The 20,759-nt window shown below is 38.8% G+C and overlaps 1 protein-coding gene across 2 annotated transcripts in view; it reads right to left on the bottom strand.

Moving 5' to 3' along the window:
- Positions 1–202: 202 nt before the first annotated feature.
- ntm (neurotrimin) overlaps positions 203–20,759 on the bottom strand; it is a 64,791-nt gene continuing 44,234 nt past the window's right edge. Inside the window, exons 3-8 of one of the 2 annotated variants that reach the window (XM_008401852.2) lie at positions 20,085–20,210; positions 10,969–11,097; positions 6,897–7,017; positions 6,534–6,685; positions 4,460–4,495; positions 203–554 (exon numbers count right to left, since the gene is read on the bottom strand). In XM_008401852.2, coding sequence (XP_008400074.1) covers positions 454–554; positions 4,460–4,495; positions 6,534–6,685; positions 6,897–7,017; positions 10,969–11,097; positions 20,085–20,210 — 665 coding nt within the window. In that variant the 3' untranslated portion in view covers positions 203–453. The remainder of the gene's footprint in view (positions 555–4,459; positions 4,496–6,533; positions 6,686–6,896; positions 7,018–10,968; positions 11,098–20,084; positions 20,211–20,759) is intronic. The other variant, XM_008401853.2, reaches the window with a different exon arrangement.

The following is a 20,759-nucleotide window of genomic DNA, read 5'->3' as shown; positions in this document are numbered from 1 at the left end:
CCTGCTCCACTCTCTCACTTTGACTTTGAGGTATTTACCATTCACCTCTCATACCAGCTGAAAATTTGCATTTTGCCGCAGTTGAGATTAATATTCAATGTGATTAAAAATAAAAGAACCATCGCAATAAGATAAAGACATTTAAATAACAGGTTACTTTTTTTTAAATGTCAAAGGAAGTAACACATAGTTTTTTTTTTTTTATAATTTAGACAAAAATATTGAAAGTGTTCAGTTGAAAGAGGAAAGAAAGACAACCAAAACTTAAGAAGGTCAAAATCAGTGCTTTACAAGATACTTCATTGTGCATCAGTTTATGTTTCCGTGGGAGAAAAAAAATGCACGCGCACACATGCACACGCACACCCCTACACGCACGCACACGCACACACACACTCACACACTCACTCACAGGCTTGCAAACAAACCAATTGTTTTCAAATCCAATTCTCTTCAAAAGCGTAGCAGGAAGGGCAAAAATGCTATGAAGAGGAGACAGGTGTGAAAGTGCGCTGTCTTCACACCGCCACTGCCGTCCTGAACTGCTCTCGGTCCTGACAGGAAGGAAGAAAACGGGGAAAATAAAACATTAGAGTTAGTTTCACAGACAGTCATTGCTTCTTCCACAGTGCTAAAGCTACCGGTGGGTGAATTGTTAGATGGAGGGTCTGTCTGCTGATAACAAATCTGAACATCGTCGGGGAATGAAGCGTGCTGTGTGGCATTGTAATAATGTGCATTAAACAGAAAGTGATTAGATATAATATATTATGGTATTTAAGTTAAGTGTCAACTCATGTGAGATGGAGCGGAAATTGTTTTCCTATCTTTTCTGTCGAACCTCTGTCATAATGTTGAACTCCAACTTCACCAAGTTCCAACTTGAAAATGACAACTTCCACTAATTAGTATTTAGAAAGTTGAACATTTCTGAAGACCTCAAAGTCCGTTATGCACAAAAGTACTGACACCTACAAGAACAAACTGTTTGCAGTTTAAATTCTTATCATTTTTATATGATAAAATAATGTGAGTGAAGGAGCCACGTTTGCAGCCAGCGGGGCGGACAGGGGACAAGACGGCAACTCTGCACTTTCGAAAGAGATCAAGACACGGGGGAACGTCGGCGGCAGAGGGGACGCCACACAAAGCTGACAGGGAATCCAAACACTAACAAGCTATAAACCCCGTCCCCTGTTCCTGAGGGCAGCGACTTTCCTCATGGAGGCAGGGTCAACAACTTTTCGGCAAGCTTGCACGCGTTTAATTTAACTGCCAGAGAGAAACCTGGCACCTCCCCCACCACACGACATGTCGACTTTCATCGTCAGCACAGCTGACGCTCGGAGGGCTTTAAACAGGATCCCCAGGAAGCAGCAGGTCCTCAAAACATCCTAGGGTTTGTCTTCAAAGCTTGCGCCGAACTGGGAGATCTTCTAACTGACAACATTAATGTCTCTCTCAGTCAAGCCGTCATCCAGATGCTTCAAAGTTTCTACTGAAACCAGGAGGAAAATATATATGTTATGTCTCCTCTGAATAACTAAATGTTTGAGCAGCTTGTTAAACCACAGATCACAGCCAACCTCTATGCATCGCCGTATCTGTACCGGTTTGCCTATTACCCCTAACCACCGTACAGACGATAGAATATGCCCCGATCTGTGTTAAAGCGATCCCTAATCTGGAATCTAGAGACATTTATACCAGAACCTGTGCATTGTTAATATCAACACTCCCCAGACTTACAGAGAAACCTTCTGCTTGGCCTAAAACTTCTCCCAACACTTCCTGACAGAGTCTTGGCACAGTCAGTCCTGACTAGAACAAACGTTTCCAACTTGATCATGCTAAAAAAAAATTCAGGATATGTGCTTATTGCTGTTCACACTGCTAACACCCAAAGATGCACGACACGAGGAAAACCTGGTCACTACACTTGCAGACGAAACCAGATTCATGGGGCAGACGACCAGGCAGTGTCCTTACTGCTCAGTGAGGAACTGGGAGTCAGAAACTCCTCACACATTTCTGTGGACAGTCTGAACATACAACATCAGGCAAATGGTAACGTAACTTCAAAAGCAGATCTGCCTGAATGCCTCAATCTTTTACATTGATTTGCTGTTGAGTGTATATTGCACTGGACGTATGTATTCTTGCTTGGTGTTTTCATCCTTTCCTGGGTATTTATGATTTCTCCACCCTCATTTTTGTTGAATCCGGTGAAATGCTGTCCTTTGTTGTATGCTATCTGGTACACGGCGACACGAGGATAAATTCACATTATTTGATTACAACAAAATGACTTGTATCTTCAAAGGCAAATGGAATGCAGCATATGGTAACTACATTTACGTCCACATTCAAAGAATTTTTTATGACATGATATTAAATGAAAGCTGCAGCTGATAGTTGTGCAACAAACATGTAATAGGAAATATAGTATTTTGTGCAAGATCCAATTATTGCTTTTATTTATTTATTTTTGCTAAAATGAGGAAAGATTTGCAGGGAAAGCACAGCAGAGAAATATATTAAATATGTGGGGGTTTTTTTTGTTTTGTTTAAGGGAGAATATGCACATTTAAGTTTGGTTATTGTATCAGAACCTCTCCTGGGGTTATTGGACATTTTGTTGTTACTGTTTACCACATCAGTGTATTCTCTGGAGTAATAAATTTAACATGTTTCTGGTTTAAGTTGCAGGGGATGGTTTTTAGGAAACACGTGTGCAATATTAGCACAAACAATGTTAGAACAAAATTACAATTTTTGTCATTTTTACAGACAAATAAGAAATATGTTGTTGAACACAGGTGCAAATGTACAATCACTCTAAATATAGCAACTCTTTCAATCAGACAGAAAATGCGAGACACTTCATCACCGCTCTGCTGTTGAAAGTGAAGCGCCATGCCATAAAATCTGTTGATGATGAATTATCTGAGCACTCCACACCAAAACAATGCAATCACAGATTGCAATGGTGATACACAGCAGAAGGTCAGAAGGCCTCGACAAACTCTGCTTATCGTTTACTTGCTAATGCCCACAACCATCAGCATCAGCAACAATTTCTGAAGAAAACTGCGTGAGTTACAAAGTTGGATTTCTCTCTGGGATTAATAAAGTATTTTGAATTCATAATGAACTTCATCTATTTTTATTTTTGTTTTATTTTGCAATACCTTCAAAGCAAAAATAAATATTGGTGGGTGTTTTTTGTGTCTCACTCTGGACTTGTTTTTCTTTTTCTCTGCACATACAGCAAGTATAGATATGCTGCCAGGCCAGAGCTGACTGTTTGTTTGTGTAACACTGGGTACTATTTTTAGATTAAAATTAAGCAAATTGCATCATTTCTTTGTATTCATTAGTATTTTTTTGCAGAGCAATTTAGACCTCAAAATCAAGGTTATGTGCTTATTACGACATGACTGTTTGCTTTGCAATTAGAGAAACCTTTTTATTCATCTCTTTTTTTTTCTTTTGATAAATTAGGTCAATCTAAAAAAAAAAAAGAAAGAAAGAAAAAAAAGCCAAACAAACAATGCATTTCGATTGAGGCCAAATTTTTTACTTTGTACTTTGAAGCTTTTGATGTAGCGACTAATCATTTCCCCTGAATTTTCGCTATTCCACAGTATCCTTTGGGGTCTCTTTCCAGTTGCTCCGCCACAGCGGATTATCTCTAATCCTGCATATGGCTTATTGGAATAATTACATTCACTTGTATTTAAAAGAAAAGCCATTAATACACTTCTGCTGTCTTAATGAAGTGGCTTTGCTTACGAGACTCTTCAGCTAGCAGTCACTGCATGTAATAAGTGAGGCGTTTATCTCTGTTTCAGCAGCACATGGTAATCACTTCTAAGACAATTTGTAGACTTTTTACACCCGAGGTGTGGAAAAGATCGCCGTTTAGATTATATAAACAGTATCAACATCTCCAGATCTGTTTACATTTGCAGAATGCTGCGTACAGTCATGAGGAGTACGGGCATACAGGTTCACTCAAGGACATTATGAATGGTAAAAAGATGATGAATACTTACAATGGCAGCATGCAAAAATCAAAATGAAGCCAATGTCACACAGGGCCAGTTAGGTGTGAAAAGGAGAGAGATGAAAGATGATTAAGAAATGGAGTTTGCATTTGCCATTTTCACAATCAGTCACATTATATACACTGACGGCAGTTTGCTTTGACATTTATCCTCATCGTGATTTAAACCCGTCCCACGATCATTAAAACATCTATCTCATTTAATGAAAAAGGCAGGGATGGAGAAGCATCGACAGAGCCAAGAGTTTATTTCTTTCTGCTCGTCAAATACAAAAAAATGAAAAAGGGAACTGAGTAGAACTGTGAAAATGACAGTATTCAAGGGGTTACCGGCATGCAGTTAATGCTTTCTGAACATTGCCGAAATACACGCTGGTGTGGAATACTAACCTTGCAGTAGTGTCGAGCTAGTGGGTTCAATTACCACTACATCAGGGAAACAAGTGCAACAGAGACACAAGTTGGAAACAGAACAGCAACACATCATTGAGAATACTTGAAAAAAGCCTGAGAAGTAGACCTGTGAGAGTTTTCTTTTTACATTCTGCCTGCACCGTCATACCCTCAGGGGTTCAAGCTAAAATATTGCCAGTGCTAGAAGGCCGACTCACCGGTGGGAACATATCAGCATATTGATTCTCCTTGGCATTTTGTTGATAATTTCACCTTAAAGGGATCCACAATTAGTTGAACAAGTTGGCCTAAATATGTTGTAAGTTGTCTATTAACTAAAAAAAAGTGCTGTTTGTGATGCATAAAAACTCGTAATTACTTGAAAAGTTTTATATCTTTCATTATATTTTTTGCCTGTGGAAGTTGCCTTTTTTTTTTTTTACCCGTGCAATGAATGCTGGGTTTATGACGCAGTTTGGGTTCGTTCTGTACTGGAATCTATTGAGTAAATGTAGGAATGCTAAATTTACCCGAGTTATTTTTAATCATATTGCGTTAGACTGTTGTAAATTTAGACAATGCCGGACTGTGTCACTGTTGGCTGTAAATTAAATATTGGAAGCACAACATTTCTCTCCAGAAGACCAAGTCATTTGCATGAGCTAAACTAATGAAGGATGTAACAGGTGGTTGTTACTCTTGTAAGCTAAAACCACATGCTGTGTTGATCGTTTCTATCCACAAAGCGCCTAAACACTGCAGCTAGCAGGCAACGATGGAAGCTCTTTTAAATTATAACATAGCTGTTGCTACTGCCAAAGATACTGAATGTGAAATCATAGACCCGACACCAGACCGAAGACAAGACCTTAAACAAGTGTTACCAGACAATATTTATTTTCATTTATAAAAACCAAACAGCCTACAGTGTTTTCATGGTTTTGTTTCAACATGTAGAATAAATATTTCTCAAATAAAGACTACTGTTACAAATAATTGTGGATCCCTTTAAATCCAGCTAGTGTTAGCAGGAATTTCAGAAACTCAAGCCATTGTTCTTGAGTTGTGATAGGTCTTGAAAATTGATCTCAGCACAAATCAGACTAAAATTAAACTTTTTTTTGCAAATAATTACCCAACTTTTACTCTCTTAATGCCAATCATGGTAGACACGCACATAAAATACATTGAAGTTTGCAATTACAATGTAACAAAATACGAAAAAGTTAAAAGGCCATGAAAACTTTTGAAAGGCACAGTAAGTGATGGGTTACCAGCACATATTGTGTGTTACTTTGATTAATTTAAATAACTTCCATTGTAAATAACAAGCACTACCTTAACTACTGCTGTGGTGCTTAAGTAAACTAGTATAATAGTTCTAGAAAGACAAAGCAAAACTTTTTTCTTCAAAAGGAAACATTCAATTATATTTTCTCTTTTATGGTGAAAATAATAATTGATATTATCCTTATGTGCAGATATTCACATTTCCATTTCAATATTTGCAAGACAAAATCTCACAATAAGATTTACTGATAAACTGTTGTTTACACAAAATGTATGAAAGAAACAAATCATATTGTATTTTTAGGGTATTGTAGTCAGCCAAAAATCCTCATATGTGTCTTTAAAAGTATCCTAAATTTGAAGAATTTGAACAAAATGTTGCGAGGAGGTGCTGAGTCTGGCAGAGTGTGGGGCGGCCCAGCAGGGAGCCTGGTGTCGACTCCTTCAAAGAACAGATTCTGCAACTCTGCAGCATCTTCCAGCTCTACTTTTTAGTTCTCCCCTCTCAGAACTGATGAACTATCTTAATAAGACGGATGGATTCCAACTGTTCTTTCTAAGAAAGTTCATTAAGAATGTCAACACCAAAAAAATAAATAAACTAACTAAATTACAGCATAGTACAAGAACATTGTAATAATGTCCGTCACTGTCCACTAAACCACGCTCAGTTGCCTAAACTGACCGCTGAAAACAGTTCAATTGTACAGCAGAAGAGAATTAATTTGTTTTTTTGTTTTTTTTAACACAATTAAGTGCGACTATTTCTACAAATACTCACCATACAAAAGGAAGTTTGTGTTTGAACTGCCTAGTTTGTTGATGGCAACACATGTGTAGTTCCCGTAATCACCATCAGACACGTTATAAAAGGTCAGCTTTGACAAGGATCCTGTGTTGATGATATCCATGCCATCAAAGCCATTAAAGATCCTGGAAAGAGAAAGAATATGTCATACTGTATAAAAAAAAGAAAAAAAAAAAGAAGTTTGTTATTGAACTTGGAACCCAAATTCTATCATTTGCAAGTGAGGCAATGGATTTCTAATCAAGACAACTGGCTAACAAAAATATACGGTTAATTCTTCTCTTCATACTTCCATGTCCTGATTGGAAAAAAAAATGTAAATCCCAATGTGATTACCTTCTGTTGTCTTTATACCACTCGAAATCTGCCTCTGGCACTGCATCGGCCTCGCACTCCAGCACTCCTCTCTGACCCGGAGTCACTCCAGCATCTCTGCCCTCTGACACGCTTGGAGCGTCTACAAGGAGACGGCAGAAGATAGAGGAGCCGCTTTGGAAAGTGCAGGGCAGCACAAAGTTCAGCTTGTCGGGACACAGAAGTAGTGGTTTTCCTGTCTCTGCCTGCGCTTTTTAAGCATAAGTGTAATCTGTACAACGCTTATGTACAACGTTAAATTTAGTGGCACCTCTGGAAAAAAGTTCCAAAACTTTTAGATTGACTGTTTATTGCAGTACGCAATTATCACGTTTTAGAACGTTTCAATCTTTAGTTGAAACCTTTAGTTTCAACCTTTAGTTGAAACCTTTACATTTAATTTAGGAAGAAAACGAGGGGACAGAAAATGTCCTTGACATAATCTCAGATCCTTCAAAATAGCTGTTAACCAGTTTTAGCCTCATCTGACCACAGAAACAAATCTTCACAAGATGCCAAGATTCACTAAGTCTTGAAAAAGGTTGAAAAGATTGAATATTTAAACAGGTGCCTCTCGAAGAGGCTCCTACTTAAATAGACCTATAAAGTGAATAAATAGATCTCACTATAAAGTGAGTTTTAAGCCAGACTTTGAAGAACAGGATGAATTGGACAAATATGGAACGTTTTTGCGTCTATTCTAAAAGCTCAGCAGTGGCAATTTGTACGAGCCACAGTCTGGATGTTTCACCTACTTATCTCAGAATGAAGTGCCGCAATAATCAAGTCTAGATGAAATAACACACGAGTGACCTTTTTCTAAATCTGGAGTAGGCAGAAAAGACTGAAGTCTAAGCTTGTCTGCCTGAGCTGTACTAAGCAGGACAGCACCTGGACTGTGGAACATGAAACAAAAAGGCTATGAGTTGAAAAATAACAAAATTAACCAGATAATAAATCAGTCTTCAGCAGGAAAAGGTTTTAAATGTCAGTACAGCTGGGATCAAAAAGATAGCAGTGCCACCACGGTTTAATGGGACTCAAAATTAAGAATTATCTTCGAAGCAAAGAGAACGTATGGCACATCTTTGGGGGAATTAACAGATTGTATGATAGGAATTATATTTAGGTTAACAGTTTTAAGTCTCCTGTGCAAATGTGTAATGTTTGAACCCTTTTTGGGGTTTGATATTTTAATCTTCAAATATCATTTATGTCTTTAGAAGATGTTGAATTATTTTCACATTTCATTGTCAAGAGAGTTGATCAAAATTCAAAGCACATAACACTGGATAAATATATCTCTTTGCACATGAGGCCTGGGTGTACAGATTATTTCAAATTACATCACTTTATGAATCTAAAAGGGATATTAAATGTTGCTTAGACACATAATATCCAATGTTCTCCTGCAGAAGACTTTATTGCAGCCAGACTGAAGAAGCCTCTGACTGAAGACTCTGTGGTTGCAAAGCAGCCTCATGAAGAGGATTTTCAGGGTTGTCCATAATTTTACATAAAATATATGCAGCATCTTTTTAAAATAAATGTTGATACAAACACATCTGTAAAGAACGTCTCTCATTAGGCTGCTTGTTAAAAAAAAGAAGAAAATAAAGCTTTAATTTTAAATGTTTAGTTTTTGTTTGTTAGTTTTTGGTTCTTCATCCATCAGCACTGTCAGAATGTGGAGAACAGACATATTTTTGCCTCCATTAAGAAGTTTTAATTTCTCAGCTATTTTGTTGCTGTGCTAACGCTAGGTGGTGCTACAACATTTAAAAGAAAGCTTAAGTTTCTATGTTGTAAATTTTCCTTCTGTCAACATTTCTGTTAGAATATCAACAATGGAAAGAGTGCATTAGCCTGCTAATTTAAATTACTAGCTTGTTCAAGCTTCCAACAGTAGCAAACTGTAACACGGTGCTAACCCTGTCTTTGTTCATTAGGTAGCAAATAAAGTTGGTATTTTAGCAGTGTGAGTGTTATTTCAGCTCTCTTTCAGTCAACATTTTTGTTACTCACTAATTCTCTAGCTTCCCTGTAGCAGCAAACTATGCTGTTGTGTTAAAGCTAGCTTGAGTTATTTTTCACCTTTGTGTTGTGGCTAAACCTAATTCAGCACCACTGCTAGCCTGTTCAGGAGCAGTAAAAACAAGACATCTGTTTTAACTGTGCTCATTTTGTTATTGTCATCTGTGTTGCTGCTTTGACATTTTTTGTTGGAATCTTGTCCACATGAAGCCTGCTAGCCAGGGGTGGACTGGCAAATGACCGGAGATGTCCCTGATGGGCTGGTGCTTTATCCCGTGGAGGAGCTGTCACGCTCACTCTGGAGTCAGGCAGCATGCCGTTGTTTTGCAGCGGCACAATGCCTCAAACTATGCCACATATCACACACCTCCTCTACATCTCCCTTTGTTTCAGTCAGGCAGAGTAGACCTGCAAAACACATGAACGAGCGCTACAGGGCCGGCCGGTTGACCATGAACGCGGAGAACAGAAAAACTCATCCCATAAAGCCCGGCCTAAGAAACAAATAGTCTTTGTGACACTTATTAAAAACTCAACAGTGACGAAACAGAAAAGCCTCGTCTCTGCTAGAGCCACATAAATCATGTGTTTGTTAGTGTCTCACATCCGGCACTGAGATGTGCAGTGCTGTGGCTGTGGTTTATTATGCAAGGCCAGCCCAAGGTTGTCTGGGGCCGTAAGCAGAATATGGTTTTGGGGCCCCTCTTCCTGTTAAAACACATCACAAACAGTGGAGACGGGACAAGATTAACTGCCCAAGCTTTAAAGCTTAATTGCTGAGATGCATTTGGTGAAGAAAAACAAACTCAAACATTAAGATTAAACTCATAGCATTAGATTGTAGCTATGGGAACAACAATCAAGCTGCGGGTAACATTAAATAAGTTCACATCTCAAGTGAAGCATTTGTTCCTTTTGCATTTATCGAACAGCTCATATTTCCAGTGAAGACTATTTTGGGAGGTCCAATATGAAATCATGAATTATGCAGGCTGTATAGACATCAAGCCTTCGTTGAGATCTTCAGTGCTGCCATGCTGACGACAGTGACAGGCCGTCTTCTGTTCACCGCGCCACAGGAATATTTCTCCAGTGTCTTGTCAAGGATTCCTTCGTCGTGTTGGTACTGATCACTGACCTCATTCCAGTCAGGCTTTCCAAGCTCAACGGCCTATTTCTTCTCAAATCTGCACTTTTTTCCTTTTTTGTTGTTGTTGCATAATTCTTAATATGTAGGCTTACATTTTCTTTATTATTATAAAGAAAATCATAATATTAGTATTACTCTAATTGGAATATTTTCCAATCAGAATGTTATACAGTTTATACTGTTATAAATCATCAAAATTTGTATTTGTTTGAATTAACTTCCTTCCTTTCTTACTTTCATTCCTTCTTTCTTTCTAACGCTGCTTACTTAAATGGTGGTCTAAAAACAAAATCAGTAAAATCATAATTTAAATCAGATGTCGGGTGCACTACAGACTCAGCCCTATAACTAAAGTCAACCAGTGAAGTCGGATCGAACTCACGCCAGGTTGTATTCTTCAGGCCTGATCTAACTTTATTTATTGACGGCAATAATTTTGACCATAAAATGTAATTATTTCTGTATCACATAAGTAAGATTGACGCAAGAGAGCATAGTAATGTCAACAAACAATAACGTCACCAGCATTCAAACTTCAACCTGTGGTTCTATGCACTGATGTCTTTGACCTCAGAGTCTGACCCCAGATTTAGCCATAATTTTGCCACATTACAGATTATGGGGCAAAATTAAGAAGGAAGTATCAGTAGAAACAATTCAATTAACTTAAAAAAAACTAACTACTACATAAAGTCAAATAATAAGTAAGCATTCATCTAATATAGCTACACTGTCCTCATCACAAATACCTCTAAATTCAGAATTTTAATACATCGCCTAATACCTAAATAACTCAATAATGCATTCGTGATGAATAATTGAAATGAGCGAGCAAACACTTGGAGCAGATATTCTGCGTTTTGGACTCACAGTTGACAGTGATGTCTACAGTCTGAACGTCCGTGTCGATATCATTGACGGCCGTGCATTCGTAAACCCCGGCTCTCTGTCTGGAGATGGATGAGATTTCCAGCAGCTCGTCGTCTGAAGCCAGGTCCCCTGTGAAAGATCACACACAGAGCGGAGAGGGTCATTAACAGTTAATATGACGAGTCAACATCTGTGGCCTCGTTTGGTGTCGCTGTGTGGCGTCTCCTCACATTATCGGACGATAGAAGGAGGAAGGTGTTGATTACAGAGGCTAATGGATAGTTTGTAAAACTATGTGATTTATCATTTCTTACTTGCTTTTGCACGACAACGGTGATCGTTCTGATGCTTCGTAAATCGCATCAAAGCACCAGGATTTAAACGGAGTAACGGCGGCGTGTTGAGGTCTCTCCCACGAACGTACAACAGCAATTTGATCTGACATGACCAGACACATTCTGTGCATGTTGAAGCTTCAAACTTGTAAATATCGTGACATATGCCTACTTCTGTCGGCCTTTCATACACGTTGTATTGTCTCTTTCGACACTTACAAAGAGGTTTCTTGAGCACATTGACATTTTCAGAGTACGTCTCGTGATTAGTGCTTTGTTCGGCCCCCTCTCATCATTCCTCGTCTGCCAAAACGTCCGTATTATTTTCCTTTTTACTCCGTCTCTTATGCCTGCAAGCACCTGAGTCTGCTATTGAGACATATGAGAAAGTGAAAATACCAGATCTGGTTCTTTTACTATCATCAACAGGAACGTGCTTGACAGAGAGACTTAAACACAGCATTCAGTGCAGAAAACAAAAAGCCATAATTGACACGACGTTCCCTCCGAAGACGTTAAAAGTGACTAATAAAATGCTCACAGACTCACTCGGCTGGGTTTGAGTACATTACTGAATTGCACCTGGGAAGGCTGTTAAGAGGAAGGAAAGTCTCCGTGACACTCGTCACCTGACGAGAGGCACCAGGAGGGCCCGTGCTTTAAAGGTGTGCACATTTCAGCTTCACTTTTCCTCGCTGGGATTTATAGTATTATTAAGTCACCAGCAGAGACCATATTGTCTGTTAAAGACACGGTAAAACCTCAGCGGACAGCTAATCATGATAAGGCTGAGGAGCTGAATTCCTGCCAGGTCCTGCAGCCAAAGCATATGTCTGACATGTTAACAGTGTGCATAAATCACAGCTCACTTGGCCCACTGGTTTGAGAATTATAGTGTGGTTCTGTAAAACAAAAACACACACAAAATATCTGCTGTTTGTGTTTTTGCAAATACATTCAAAGTAAATATAACCCTCCTAAAAACCCAGGCACAGAAATTCGCCATCTCGGTGAAAAGCTAAACGTTACCCAAGCGCCAATAAGTAAAACAAAAGATTTAAAAAGGTCAACAATTAAAAGATATCACTAATATAATGAAAATAGAACAACATAAAGAGTTGAAAATATATATATTTTTTGATCTACTGAACCTTAAAAATGCATCAACTCTGATGCCGTTGTCAATAAATCTGTACTTTTTCCTCACAGTCTCTGTTTCTCTACCTTCCTGTAGAGGAAGAGGCCCCTCCTGTAAGCAGCGTTCCATACCTCTCTCTGCCTTTTGGTGTTTGCATTTTAATTTTGCGCAGCTCCACACCAAAATTCAAAATGTGTGTTTTCAATGCTAACCGAGGTGAAAACACACCTGAACTTCTTTGTCAGTCTCACTGTGACTATCCTAAAAGCTGCTGCTCGCACTTTTTTCATCCCTTCCCCCCTCCTGGGACTCACAGACATCATGACAAACGCAGTTTGCATTTAATATGTTGCCTGAAGAACTTCAGCTTCCTCGCACTCTTAGTTGACTTAGATCTGCCAGGAGTGTAATATTCCCGGTCTCATCGGTGTGTGCACACGTTGGAAAGGTCTTCCCAGCCGTCTCATGGCTGGGTGTGTAACCGACACTGGCCTCTGCGCATCGAGCCCAGGTTCAGTGCATTCTTTCTGGTTTTTGCGTGGAGAATTGAAAGTTTTGTTTGTTTCAGATGCTTGTTAAGATCCTTGTCGCCAGAGAAGTTACATTATGGTGTTTTCACATCGAAGCCACAGAATCAAAAGTCTTACAATACATTTTTTGGTGCAATGCCAGACAAACAAAACTAGAAACCCATTTCTCCTGCAGTTTGCTTACGCTTTTAATTACCTTTCAATATATTTTCATCAACCTTGAGTTGTGTATCTACACACACCTGAACACCAGTTGATTTGATATAGAGGGTATGCTGGTTAGAATGACTTTGCAATATTTCGTGGAGTTTTACCAAATAAGTAAAAAAAAAAAAAAAAGAAGAAGAAGAATTTTAAGTAATTGCACTTTAACTTATGGGAAATCTCAGCTGATTGTTGGTTTTTGATCACTTTAAATTGTCTCAGAATAAAGCTCCATCACCCACTTACTATAAATGCCTGCAGCACCAGCCAACATTCAGAAAAATACAAAGAAAAAAGAAACATTTTCCCACAGTCAAAAACAACATGGATTCTACTTGCGTTTTCAGCAGCGATGCAAAGCTACCCTTGACTTTCAGTGGCTTAGTCTTTGTTAAATAGGACTTCTGGCTTTGTGGCCTATTCATTAGCGGGAAGAGTACTTTGTCCTACGCTGCCATCAAAGTGACATGGCAGGTCATTGGGGAGACCACACAGAAGAAGGTTTCCAGAAGAAGAAAGCAGAGAGAGGAGGGATGTCTCAGGAGAGGCTGGGCAGAAGATAATGTACCCTCTCTGTGTCCCTGAAATGCTATGTTCAAACTCAAGGGCAAAGAAGAAAATGGGGTAGAAAATGGAAAGCGACAAAGACATTTGGGCGCAGGGCAAGGTGAGCAAGTTAGTGGGGAGGACAGTAAGAGCAGATGCTTGAGGGATGTGCACATTTCAGGAAAGAGTGTGGAGACACAAAGAGGGTAGATTCAAATTGATGAACTGAAGCAGGCAAAGGGAAAAGGAAATTGAATATAGCAGATAGGATTTGCTTAGATGGCAGCAAGCGTGAGCCACGACAAACTGGGAATCAAAAAGCTGTAACCGGCTTGCTCGTGAGGGAAAGGTCACTGAGAGAAGAGCTTTAAAAGAAGAGGTGGCGACGGCGCCACGTACGCTTAGGCTCTTTTGGCTGGGAATAAAAAAAAAAAAAGAAAGTCTACAGTATTGATATAAAGCACAAGAGAAGAGAAAACACAAATAATCCACCCATCAAATGAGTTTAACTCTTAAATCATGCCTGGGTGAGATGCGAGTATACATGCGCTTCTGCTCAATATCAGCCGTCAGCATATGGAATTTCCTAATTTGCCAGGACCCTTTTGATGTTTTTTTTTCCCTCCCTTTGAAGAAACCAAGCATAAAAAGATTGAGAGGAAAAAATAGAATCTTGGTAACACTGTGGCTCTGGGTCTGTGTTACCATGAAACAAGGCAGCTCAATGTCTCCTGAAACGGCTGCTAGCTCAGAGTATCTGTTGGAAATATAGATTTGGCTTGTCAATAGCTTTCACACTGTTTTGTAACGTATTGTAAGCAACGTTGTGAAACGAAAGGATGCAACGTTTGCAGAGACTGGCTTAGAGCAGAATCGTTTGGGAAGTCTAAATGATTAATATTAGATGTTTATTGGAGCCTGAAAGCCACGCATCTGGCTAAGGAAGCTCAGGCTACGTTTGCACGAGAACGCGGTCTGGAGACTGATGGGGGTTTCAATGTCGATTAGGGAAAAGCTCCATGTAAAGAGAAGACCACCAACACATGTTGACTCTCCTGTAGTTATTAGGCCAGGACTCTAGGTGGTGCTGTGATTTTAGCATGATTTTTGGCTTTTTGCTTCCGTTTCACCTACAAAACAGTAAAGGCTCAACACAGGAACAGCAAACAGGAGCAAAAGACCAAAATGTCCATCACTGATTAGCATTGAGGCTAATTTTTAGCATTGGAACGTTGAGTTCTGATGCTAAAATTGACAGGCACACTTTGGCAGGCCCTGTTTCAATTTCTTCAGAAACTTTCAAGTTTTCATTATTGCGCTGACAACATGAAGACTCCCCTTCAATACGGCATTCTTCACAGTATTCTGTTATTTGCAATAGAAGTAGTTTTGATAACCCTTCGAAACAAGAGATAACTGAGCATTTCTATTCTACACTTTCCTTCATACGTTATATAAACTTGACTAAACTGTTTGTTTAGAAGTATAAGGAACACTATCACAGCACTAAGCATGGCGGCAAAAGTAACTCATGGATAATCTGTAAAATTTGTTAACCTTAATCTCAGATTTTTAGTAAATTGATCTTTCTGGCACATGTAATATTTATTTTATTATACTTTATCTACAAAGTATTGCCCTCTATTATTTACTTTTAATACTTTTAATTGATCCCTTTTCAGATGTCTGAAGTGTTTCACTTCATGGGATGCCCTCTAAATAACACACAGAAATTAACCTTTTATTTGTTTCACTTCTTAATTGCTTTTCAGGGCTGAACATTTATTTTAATAAAGCATTTTAGAAAAACTGACAGAAGGTAAAATTGATCAGAGTTAATTAATCATAACACTTTTTATTTTTATTTTTTTACTTCATTTTCAGGGCCACCAAAAAAAAAAAAAGTGTAACTTTTATGAATTAAAAAAAAAAAAGAAAAAAAGCATCTCAATTAGATTCGGTTAAAAAGAGAACTATCTCGAAATCTTCCAATAAGTTATAAGGTCAGTTTAATTATCTTTTTTTTTTGGTCACTGCTAGAAAACATATTGCCCTTCAGAGCCTCCATAGTTATCAACATGGGGAAAGAAAGCTGGACGATTTTGAATCTAAACCATCTTTTACTGTCCCTCAGAAGAAGAAGAAAAAGAAGCGGGCACATATTCTCAGAAGTCCATAAGAAGATTAAAGCAGTATTTGAGTTTCTCAAAAGCCTCCAGGAGAATGTCAATAAATTCCATTTTATCATCTTCTGCTGCTAACGCTTTGTAAATAAGAGCACCCATTGATTTCAGCTCTGCTTGTCAGAGCGTTTCTTGCTGCTTTTCGGGATGGAAGTCCAAAATTCTTTCTCATGTAAAGATAGAAGAAGAAATGATTGCAGCTCCCATTGTTTGGCCATATGTTTTGTAGCTACTAATGCAAAGAGGGGTGTATTCGGGAAGCGAATGTGCCGTCCGTAATGTGGTTTATACACTCATTATTATCCTGCAGATACTTTACCAAAACTAGAGGAAAATATTTGTGACTCTCCATGTTTAAACGTTTTATTTATAACACTTAGAGAATCAAAACGAAAGGCATTTGGATTAGATTTCTGTTACAGGTGTGTATAAGCTATGCTTGAACAGACATGTTATTTTTCAGTGACTATTTTTTTCTTTCTATTTTATTTTATTTTTTTACAGTAAATGTACTGTCATTATTTCTGTCAGCTTAAGCCTGAGATAAACCAGTCTTTCATAAAAAGAAAAAAAAAAAACCTTGTGGTAATGTAGATCTACTTCTGAGACTCCCTTTGGGTATTTAATAATGTTTTAAAAGAGAGTTGTCAACTAAATAGACGTCGTGATGTCCTATTGAGATGGCCCGTATTAAGTCTAATTGCTTCACTACAGGCAAGCAGTTGAGCTGTTGCACAATTCATATTTCCTACGGCGAAATCGTTCTGGAACAGAGCGATCATGCTTAAAATGACATAAAACTTGATGAGGCTATTCTCTGGGCAGATCAATTCCCTATTTCAGCTGATCAACATTTGACTCACTCATAATTGCAGAGCATCGCTCACTGCAAGCTATTTTGGGGATCGTATTAAAGCCGGTCTGTGTTGGTCAAATACCAGGAAAATAGAGACGGGTGCACTTTTCATATCGCCATCTACTTTACAAACACTACTGGTATGTCTCAAAAATGCTTGCCAGTCATCTAAAAAAGGTGAAACTCATATATATTATAGAGTTGTAACGCATAGAGAGGAGTGTTCTTAGCCTTGTTTCTTGTCATTTTGAAGATTATGGGTTACAGGGAATGAAAACCCAACATTCAGTGTTTGTTAGAACGTGCTGCAAAGAGTCCTAACTCAAAACTCAAGGTATCGCACCGTGTCAGCTAACTAACAGAAAACACCTGCAAAGGTTTCTGAGCCCTTAAACCATCTTTCACTCTGGGTCAGAGTGAAAGGACACCATCATGGGGAAGACTGCTGATCGGACAGATGTCCAGAAGACAGTCATGGACCGTCTTTACAAGGAGAGGAAGACACAAAAGGTCGCTGCTGAACCACCTGGTTGTTTACAGAGTTCTGTTTTAGTATTAGCCTTAGTCCTTGACGCGGACATCACAGGTTCAAGTCCCGGCCTGATAACCTTTGCTGCATGTCTTCCCCTTCTCTCATTACCCACTTTCAAATAAAGGCCACCTGAGGCAGAATAATACAAAAAAAACTTAAAAGAAATTATCTAAATAATTTGTATTATTGTAGCATTTTGATAACTGATCTGGAACAGTAAATATGTAATCTGATTTAATGTCAGTATTGTTTATTTTCATGTTGCGTATGTAAATATCTGGTTTCAACTATGTTTTATAGTTTCTCTTCTTGCTAAACTGCAAGAAGAGGAAAAGAAAAGTATTTTTCTTATATTTACAACATGGAAATGTTTAACCTTGGTGGCTTGTTGAAGTTCATAGCCCAGGCTCTTTTTACAACCTCCACATTCCACTATTTTCAATCAAGCTCTCTGAGTGTCTAATCTCTGCATGTTTGTTCTGGCTGCCCTGTTGCAGCGCGTGGTAAGCTGGCCACCTCCGTTGGAAACTGTGCAGGTTGTGTGCTCTGCAGGGAAAACAGGAATCACTTCTGATCCATCACAAGGCCCTAAAGCCAACCATATATCAAATGAGATGACCAGCTGTCCCAGTCCTCTGAGTGCCCCATTCCTAGTCTGAAATCCTTTGGATATTGGAGAACACACACGCAAACACGCAGACAAACACACACACACACACGCACACACACCACGTGTCTCATTATTTTTTAATTCACTCTTAAAACACACAGGAGTGCTCGCACTGAGTAGCTCCACACTGATGTGTTACACAGAAGATGCTGGATACTGAAACAAACATTTGGGCTCTTCCAAGAATTAGAACATGCTGCTATGCTGTTCTCTGTTTTTCTCTGTCAATCCTCCAGTGTGACTGCTGACAAAGGAGCTGATATGATGAGTCATAGTTGACATTAATTCAAAGGGCAAGAATCTGCTGTGTAGAGAATAAAAAATGAAAACCTTTGATAAAAAAAATAAAAAAAATAACCTCATAGAGTTACACCCTTTGACTCACAGCCTATATGTACAGTTTCTAAAAATCATCTTATGTACTCTTCTTTGAAAACAAGATATGAATTTTATTAAAGCATAATTAAAACAAAGGTAGCAAGGCAGACACAGTTTGCAGATAAAACAAGTTATCGAAATGAAAGAATCAGATTCAGCTCGTGCAAAGCACATCACGAGTCCACCGAATTAAACTCATTCCATGTAATTGGAGAAAAAAAAAAAAAAAAACAGAGCAAGCTTTCCCGATCATCAATAAATTATTGATGCGGTTCTATTATAAAAAGCAATAATGCATTTGTCCTTGTCCTGCATCGGAGTCCTCTTTCTTTCCACTTTAACCTAATTCACACCTCTCATTCCACTCTCTCGTCCACTCAACTGCAAAGCCTGCGTGACATAAATTTCATCACCCGTACCGATACTGTAGAGGTGACTGTGCAATACAGACAGAGACGAATGCTCTGAGCTCTCCTACTCGGTCGCATTCATAGATGTACTCGGGTATATTCAGGCCTTTAGGCTGTAACAATCTGTGCAGCGGTTTTAAATGCAAATTGCCTGTTAAAGCCTGTAAACATCAGTCTATAAGTCTGAGGTTTCCTTCGAAATATGACAGCGTTTTGGGAATCGTGAGCTCAAGAATGCTGGCAGAAAAATCATGGGGGAAAAGGAGAAATAATTAGCTTTCCGACACACCGGCCAGTTCCGTTTAACAACGAAACAGAAACTAAGCGTCCGTCTATAGCTATGTTACTCATTTCTTTGTCGTTATGTACTCTTTCGACTTGAATTTGTTGCATAAAGACAGACACAAATAGGAATGTATACGAGGATTGTTGGTCTCTGCTATGAACGTAAAGTGCCACGTCTGCCCAGCGTCGGCCACAACGGCCTCCCACTTCATTAGGTCTATAAATGTACTGCTTTAGTCATTTTGGAAAGAGAGAAATAATAAAATAAGCCTCGTGAAGCAATCCACTCAACCATTATATTACACCCAAATCTATGTGTGAAAACAATTGGCTCTGATTTCCAGGGGAAACAGCTGGCGCGCTGTTTCTGATTCTCCAAAGAAACAATTACCGTCTCCTCTCGCTGCTTATCTCCTCCCAGGCAGGTTAGTTACATTTACACCATGTTAGCATCTCAACGCACAAATTGTGGCTTAAATAAAGAACGGCACGAATGACACCACAGAGTTTGGGTTCTCTAAAAGCACATAAATGCATGTGTTTTTTTTTTTCCTAATTAGGCCACGCAAGGCTGCACAAGCTTACAGAACTGGCGACCGAGTCTCAGTTTAATCCAATATTCCTAAAGTAATAGAGAAGCAAACACACTTAAAAACATAGAAAGTGGAATGAAAACGAGAAAGAAACAGGTTTGGCCGCGGCGCGCCACCAAAAGCAGCGTCCCGCTCCGTTTTAATCCTCCTTCCTTTGTTCCATCAGTCAAACCGCTCATAAAATATTTACGTCCATTCAGTTATAGTAATTAATTAGTCCAATTACAACAAGGCCAATTTATTTCCCACTAAATGATTGCAGCATAATGATGATCTGGAACAGGTAATGATGGCAAGTCAGTGAAGCGCAAAATCCACCAGGGGTGAGACAAAGTCACTGATAGATGTGAAAACACCTGGGATGTGTGGGGCAGAGTGAGAGGCAGGAGCAACATGACGCACTGAAACACGAAGCAGGCTGAACGTCTCCTCCGCAGGAGCAAACCAACGGCTTACCTGAACTGGAGATGAATTTCCAGCTGATGGACGGCTCTGGTTTACCGCTGGCCTGACACATCAGGGTGACGTTAGATCCCTCGTTTACCACAATGTCCCTTGAAAAGTTGATGATTTTTGGAGGCACTAAGTCAAAAAGAGAGAAAGAGGTGGAAATTATTAGTAAATGGTTTCATGTATCTAAAAATAACACTATTTGTTTACAAATGAAAAGTCTCTTAAAGGTTTAAAGAGTCTTCTGTGAAAAGCTAAATTAATGAATCACTTTATAATAACTTATCACCTTGCAGGAGGAAAAAATAACAGTTCTGCATTTCTGTTGGTTGAAGTGTTATTTAACTTCAGTTAAATATATAAAATATCCAATAAGCAATTTCTTGTACACAAATTTTTGTATTGTTGTTTGAATAATTGTGTCTTTGACGTCTCGTTTCTGGACGAAGACACTGAAGGAGCTTCTGCTGCAATCAACCATGTGTCCCCTCTCTCTTCTTATTCTATGTTAAAGTTTTTCTACATGACAGCATCTCTAACAGAGCTACTGCTGCCATGAACTTGAGAAAATCAGATTTTTTTTTGTTTTACCTACGAAGCATGTGTTCTTAAACTGTATATTCAAAGGTCCAGATCTGATTCCTGGATGAGGTTGAAAGTCCAAAACAATCAGCAATTAAT

Source organism: Poecilia reticulata, unplaced genomic scaffold (genome assembly GCF_000633615.1).
Source record: "Poecilia reticulata strain Guanapo unplaced genomic scaffold, Guppy_female_1.0+MT scaffold_131, whole genome shotgun sequence".
Taxonomy (NCBI): Eukaryota; Metazoa; Chordata; class Actinopteri; order Cyprinodontiformes; family Poeciliidae; genus Poecilia; species Poecilia reticulata.
Note: the sequence above shows the minus strand (reverse complement) of the source record. Positions and strands in the feature narration are given on the sequence as shown.